The following is a 7,051-nucleotide window of genomic DNA, read 5'->3' as shown; positions in this document are numbered from 1 at the left end:
TGTTAAGATTTTTAACATCTGTCTCTTCATCACCATTCCTGTGATCACACTGTGATCCAGACTGTCATCTGCCATCTGGCGTCTTGCAATGCATGACTAGTTTATTTGTCTGCTTTCAAGCTCGCTCCATTCTGATAAAAATATCTACCATGATAACACTGTGTCCTATTAAAACATCAATTAATTTGTCTATGATATCAAGTCTATACTTTTTATCCAAATCCTCGGGACATCCCATAATGTGCTCTGTTTTGAGTGAACCATCATGTTCCCAGGTCTCTTCCTGCCATATCTACTATCCTTGTCTATTTTGTCATTTGGTCCACTTAACCCCTAAGAGGTAGAGGCATGAGTCAGAGAGATTGAGTTGCTTGCTCAAGGGCAGCCAACTAGTGATACACCCCGCCTGATCCTTTTAAAACCTAAGTCAGATCATGTCACGCCTCTGCTTAAAACCCATCTCATTCAGGGAAAAGGCCAGGGTTCTTACTATCGGGGTAAGGTGCTGGTCCATCATACCCTCTCCAACCTCATCATCCACTTCTCTTGACTTTGCTCCATCAGCTTCAGCCACTGGCCCCTTGCCGTTTCTGACGCACCCCTGCCAGGCTCCCAGCTTTGGGCTATCAGATCTAACTGCTCCCTTTGCCTGGGACAGTCTACCCTCAGATGCATAAACATGGCTCCCTCCCTCACCTTCTCCAACTTGCTAAGACACCTCCTCAGCAACGAGGCCTTCCCTGACCACTCTGCAAATTCCACTCCCTTCATTCCATCCTAGCATTCCTTCTCTGCTTTATTTCTTGCCATAGCTCTTACTACCATCTTCTATGCCATATATTTTACTTATCTGCCTGTCTGCCCTTTCCAACTAGAATGTAAGCCCCCTGAGGGCAGGGATTTTGTTTTGTTTTTCCCCATACCCAGAGCTAATGTATCAGTATACAGCAGTCACTCAAACATTTATTGAATGAATGAAGAATAAATGGATGAATGTTCATGCTCATGAATGAAGAATAAATGGATGAATGTTCATGCTCCTCCTGCCATATCCCACTGCCCCAACCTACACAAAATGCCTAACATGGGATACAGCACAATGCAAGTATTCAAGTTCCCTTCCTGGCTGGGTGTGGTGGCTCACAGCTGTAATCCCAGCACTTTGGGAAGCTGAGGCGGGCAGATCACCTAAAGTCAGGCATTTGAGACCAGTCTAGCTAACATGATGAAACCCGATCTCTAATTTAAAAAAATACAAAAATTAGCCAGGTGTAGTGGCATGTGCCTATAGTCCCAGTTGCTCAGGCTGAGGCAGGAAAATCGCTTGAACCCAGGAGGTTGCAGTAAGCCAAGATCGCACCACTGCACTACAGCCTGGGTGACAGAGCAAAACTCCATCTCAGAAAAAAAAAGTTCCCTTCCTCTTCTAGTCACAATGTTCTTAGAACTCATACCAAAAATTTAGTAATTATATACTGCCTTGATCATGTTCAAAGGATGTCACGTGGCTGCTGAATCATTATAGCCAGGTAATGAGCCCCTTGGGCCTCTCCCTTATGATAATTACGATAATAATCATTATTCTAATAAAACCAGGCATGGTGTTAAGTATTCCACAAGCATTATCTCATTTAATCCGCAGAATGACTCTATGAGGTAGGTGCTAACATTTTCCTCATTCTAATGAGGCTCAGAATGATTAGGTTACTTGTCAAAGACCACAGCTGCAAAAAGCTGTCTCATGTATTGCCTGGTTAAACCATAGGCTTGCTATGGTTATAGGTCCATGGTGGATGCTCAGTAGACTGTGGTGGTTCCCCATATGACATGGGGCAGAGAAGGTCTGCCCAGACAAAAAAGTAGCTCAAGAAAGATTAACAAAGAAAAAAAAAAAAAAATCAGGGCTGTGCAGGCACTTACCAAGCCCCGGATATGCACCACCATAATGAAGAGCTTATTGTTTTTGTAGGAGATGGACAGCTTCACCTCCCCTCCCACCTTGCCGCCGGGCCGGGCCCATGTGCCATCTGTAGGGACAAACGAAACCAAGAAGGGTCAAGAGGCCAGGCAGGGGTTTCTGTTTTCTTTCTGAACCCCCTTGCCCCAGCCTCTCCACGTCAGGTTCCTGATACTCATGAGGCATCTGCATAAGTGTAGTCTGAATGTGATTAGAGTTAACTGGGTTGGGATGGGTCTGAGGGTATAATCAATTGAATATCCACCCTGTGGGGAACCCAGGTAAGGAGCTATGGACCCCACAGCCTCAGTGGGAAACTAGATTCCCTGGAGAGTAAGAAAAGGAACAGGAGGCAAGTCAAGGAGAGAGAACTGAGAAGAGGTTGGGGCAGAAGCAGTTACCCTTGGGGTAGTTCAGAGGAGTTGGCAGAAAGGTCTCAGAGAAGATACTGTACCTGAGGACTTAGGAGCTGGGCTGGTGCCCATAGCCTTCTCATCCCGAGGCAGTGGGTGGAAGAAGGTGTACACCAAATCACACTGGAACAGAATCAGAAACAGGGCCATTCTTCAATAAGACGATGGCCCAATACAAAAAGGAAGGGGACTGTTCCAGATGTAAAAAGACTTAGGAAATATAACAACCAACAACATGCAGTTTTTATGTGGCTTATAGCTCTAACAAGCCAACAGTGAAAGGAATTTGGGGGATAACAGGGAAATTCTGAATATGGACTATGTACTGGATAATAATACTGTAGTTACGTTAAAAATAAGGCTTTATTGCTTAGAGATGCATACTATTTAGGGGGTACAGTATTATGATGTCTGTAATTTACTTTTTTGTTTGTTTGAGGCGGAGTCTTGCTCTGACGCCCAGGCTGCAGTGCAGTGGGGCAATCTTAGCTCACTGCAACCTCAGCCTCCCAAGTAGATGAGATTACAGGCATGCGCCACCACGCCCAGCTAATGTTTGTATTTTTAGTAGAGACATGTTGGCCAGGCTGGTCTCAAATTCCTAACCGCAGGTGATCCACCTGCCTCGGCCTCCCAAAGTGCTAAGATTACAGGCATGAGCCACTGCACCCAGTCTGTAATTTATTTTTAAATATTTCCTAAAAAATAGATGAAGCAAATATAGCAAAATGTTAACTGTTTAGGTGATAGATATAGAGGTGCTAATTATATTGTTTCTCTACTTTTCTGCATGTTTTAAAGTTTTAATACTAAAAAGTTTAAAAAGAAAAAACAGGCTGAGTGCAGTGGTTCATGCCTGTAATTCCAGCATTTTGGGAGGCTGAGGCCAGAGGATTGCTTGAGCTCAGGTGTCTGCGACCAGCCTGGTAACACAGTGAAAGCCTATCTTTACAAAAAACTACAAAAACTAGTGGGGTGTGGTGGCCCATGCCTATAGTCCCAGCTACTCAGGAGGCTAAGGTGGGAGGATCACTTGAGCCTGGGAGGTTGAGGCTGCTGTGATTGTGCCACTGCACTCCAGACTGAATGACAGGGCAAGATCCTGTCTCAGAAAACAAACAAACAAACTGTGTGAAAATACTCACTTGAACATTAATACTGGTTAAAAAAAAAAAGACATACTCTAAATATCTTCCAAAAATAAAATGGTTAAGAATATGGTACTGCAAGTTGGTGTTTGGGGGAGCAGATATTTAAAGTTATAGCATATGCATACTATAAACGCTAAGGGAAAAAAAGCTCAGAATCTAGAGCTATACTTAAGCTATGACCACTGTAATACTGTAAAAATCATGCTTGCATATGGACAAATAGGAAGGAAACATGGACAATAGGGTCAGATGATTTGTTAAAGTATTTAATAATAGGATTCCTCATGACTTTGTTAGGGCCATTATAATACTACTTGTTTTTAAAAAAAATCTAGGTTGATAATACATACTCAACCTGCTCAAAATATTTTTTCCTCAAGGAGGAGCCTTCCTTTCTAAGGCTCTGCTCATTCTCATCACTCTCAGACCATGTGCCTGGATGCACTCATGTTTCTGTTTAATTGCATTTCTGTGCATAACCCTGTGAGGCTGGACCCACCCGCCTCCTGTCTTCTGCAGATTACAGCATTGGTCATTCAGCCCACAGACCCCGAAGGGCCGAGTCCTGTTCCTGACTCCTAGTGGCTCTGGATGCTTCCACCCCTGCCTCCCCAACCACCCCCACCAGCCTGGACAGCCAGGAGGAGAGGCAAGCCCACCCACCTCGGCCACCTCAGGGGCTGCGTGGATCAAGTGCCAGATGTAACCGTTTAGCTCCTCCCTCCGCCGCTTGGCCACCGCCTCTCCCTGGGAGCGGCCGATCAGGAAGCGACTAGGGAAGCTGGCGTGCAGGGATGCAGGAGGTGAAGATGGGGAAAGAAAATGGACACAATGGGCTTTTTTCACACATTTCATTTGCATTTCCAGTCCCCTGGCACCCATTTCCCAGCAGCCTTCATTTCTAGGGACCCTCACAATTCCTCCTGTGCTGCACATCTGTGCCCAGGTCTGACACCTGCTCAGCATCTTACACCTACATTTCCAAGGGCCCCAGATAAGAAAACCAAGCAGCTGGCCAGAGTCCTGTGGCTCCCCAGAAATGCCTTGGGAGCCCTCAGTTTCTCCCATCAAAGTATCAAAGTAACAGTCCTTTGTTTTTTTTTTTGAGATGGAGTCTTGCTCTGTTGCCCAGGCTGGAGTACAGTGGCGCAATCTCGGCTCACTGCAACCTCCACCACCCAGGTTCAAGCGATTCTCCTGCCTCAGCCTCCCCAGTAGCTGGGATTACAGGCACGCACCATTGCGCCCAGCTAATTTTTATTTTTAGTAGAGGGGGGTTTCACCATGTTGGCCAGGCTGGTCTCGAACTCCTTAGCTCATGATCTGCCCTCTGCCTGCCAAAGTGCTGGGATTATGGGTGTGAGCCACCACACCCAGCCAAAAAATTCATTTAAAAAGTTGTATGTTTGTTTTGAGACTGAGTCTCGCTTTGTTGCCTAGGCTGGAGTGCAGTCGCGTGATCTCAGCTCACTGCAACCTGTGCCTCCTGGGTTCAAGCAATTCTCCTGCCTCAGCCTCCTGAGTAGCTGGCCACCACGCTAATTTTTGTATTTTTAGTAGAGATGGGGTTTCACCATGTTGGCCAGGCTGCTCTCGAACTCCCGACCTCAGGCAATCTGCCCACCTCGGCCTCCCAAAGTGCTGGGATTACAGGCATGAGCCACTGCACCCAGCCTGAAAAGTAGTTTTTTAAAAAATTGCAGTAAAATACATATAACATAGAATTTGCCATCTTAACCATTTTTAAGTGTACAGTGCTGTGGAATTAACCATATTCACATTGTTGTGCAACCATCGCCACTATCCAACTTCATAGCTCTTTTCATCTTGCAAAACTGAAGCTCTGTATCCATTAAACAACCACACCTCCCTCCCCTCAGACCTGGGCAACTACCTTTCTACTTTCTGTCTCTAGGAATCTGACTACTCCAGGTAACGCAGATAAGTGGAATCACGCTGTTTTCGTCTTTTTGTGACTGGCTTATTTCACTTAGCAGAATGTCCTCAAGGTCCATCCACGTTGTTACTCGTGTCGAAATTTCCCTCCATTTTAAATGCTGAATAATATCCCACTGTATGTACATATGACATTTTGTTTATCCATTTGAAAAATGGTATAACTCTTTAAAAAATTAGAAATTTTGAAACATCAAATTCACCATGCCTTCCCTTCTGGTCAGTGGGTCCGGAGTGAGAGCGCTTGCGTGCAAGGAGAGCTTGGCCAGCAGGGGGAGCACTTGTCATGAAACGCCATACCAGGCCAAGCAAAGCAGGCAGATCTTTAGTCCAAAAGGGTATTTTCTGCCCCTGCAGTCCTGCCCAACTCCCATCCCGTATCCTTTCTCCCTCCCCCGCATCCCTCCGTGCAGATGGTAAAGGGGGCAGCTACCTGGGCAAGTGGGAAGAAGGGAAGAGCAGCCGCAGCTTATTGTGTAATTCCTGGAACTCCTCAAAGGTCCGCTGGATATAGGTGGCCTCGTGAGTGTTCTCTCGCCTCACCTTTACCACATAAATCTGCAAAGGTCCAGATCTTAGGGTGTACCTGCCAAGCACTCTGCACCCAGTGAAGGGGGTAGGAAAGGTCTGGAAGTGTATGTATGTGCTGAGGGGAGGGGCACGTTCCAGAAGGAAGAGGGCAAGAGTCTCTTCAGTGGAGACAGATGATAGCACATACACAGGAATCTAAAAGCAGACTTCCCACATATGTCGCCAGGATCCTTGACTCAGGGAATAACCATCCAATTCAGTTCCCCAATTCTAGGCAGGTCACGTGAGCAAAGGAGAGGGAAGTGGTCCAGGACTGCTCCCAGCACAGGACGCTTGGTCAACTCCTGTGCCCACTGTGCAAGTGTGAAAAAAGTCGGGACCCCAATAAACCAGGGTCAGCAGAGAGCAAGAAAGGGGGTCAGACTGGAGAAAACACTTACGTAGCCTTTGTTGGGGTGGAAGATTTTCTCACGGCGGCAGAGGAAAACGTCACTGATTCGGCCAGAGCTCTTGAGAGTGTGTGTTCCGGAGGCAAAGGAGAGGGTCAGCCAGTCATCTGAGCCCGTGAACTTCATCTGAGCTAGATTATGGATGAAACAATTGAGCTTTGTGGCTACACTGCCCAGGCTGGACTCAATCAACCTGGCAGGAGGATGAGAAAAGAGGATATAACTATGAACCCAAATTCATGCTGCCTCGACAGGGGTGTTCCAAGGAATATTCCTGACTACTGAGACTAACAGTCAGCTCAGCTCAGACAAACCATTTTTCTGTGCCATATCCCCATAAAGCAAATGATTGGCACACAATTATCTCAGGCAATTTACTCATGTGAACCCTAGGGTCTTATCTCCTCCCCTGGCTGCCCACCTGAGCCAAAGACCATCAAACCAAGGTAGAAAGGAACTAGGAACCCTGTGTAAATGTCTAAATATCATGGTCAAAAATTTTCAAGGTTCAGTACAATAGAACCTCACCAAGCACTGTTGAATCTAGAGATTTCAAATCAGAGGGAGAGGTCCTGTGTTAGGAGACCTAACAGA

The 7,051-nt window shown here is 46.2% G+C and overlaps 1 protein-coding gene across 1 annotated transcript in view; it reads right to left on the bottom strand.

The window, feature by feature from the left end:
- LOC105502759 (phosphatidylinositol 4-phosphate 3-kinase C2 domain-containing subunit beta-like) overlaps window positions 1-6,583 on the bottom strand; it is an 8,596-nt gene extending 2,013 nt beyond the window's left edge. The window contains exons 1-5 of the mRNA XM_011929385.1: window positions 6,449-6,583; window positions 5,911-6,035; window positions 4,185-4,494; window positions 2,412-2,493; window positions 1,921-2,027 (exon numbers count right to left, since the gene is read on the bottom strand). Coding sequence (XP_011784775.1) covers window positions 1,921-2,027; window positions 2,412-2,493; window positions 4,185-4,494; window positions 5,911-6,035; window positions 6,449-6,583 — 759 coding nt within the window. The remainder of the gene's footprint in view (window positions 1-1,920; window positions 2,028-2,411; window positions 2,494-4,184; window positions 4,495-5,910; window positions 6,036-6,448) is intronic.
- Between the last annotated feature and the right edge of the window lie 468 nt (window positions 6,584-7,051).

Source organism: Colobus angolensis, unplaced genomic scaffold (genome assembly GCF_000951035.1).
Source record: "Colobus angolensis palliatus isolate OR3802 unplaced genomic scaffold, Cang.pa_1.0 Scaffold806, whole genome shotgun sequence".
Lineage (NCBI taxonomy): Eukaryota > Metazoa > Chordata > Mammalia > Primates > Cercopithecidae > Colobus > Colobus angolensis.
This window is presented reverse-complemented; position numbering and strand designations above follow the sequence as displayed.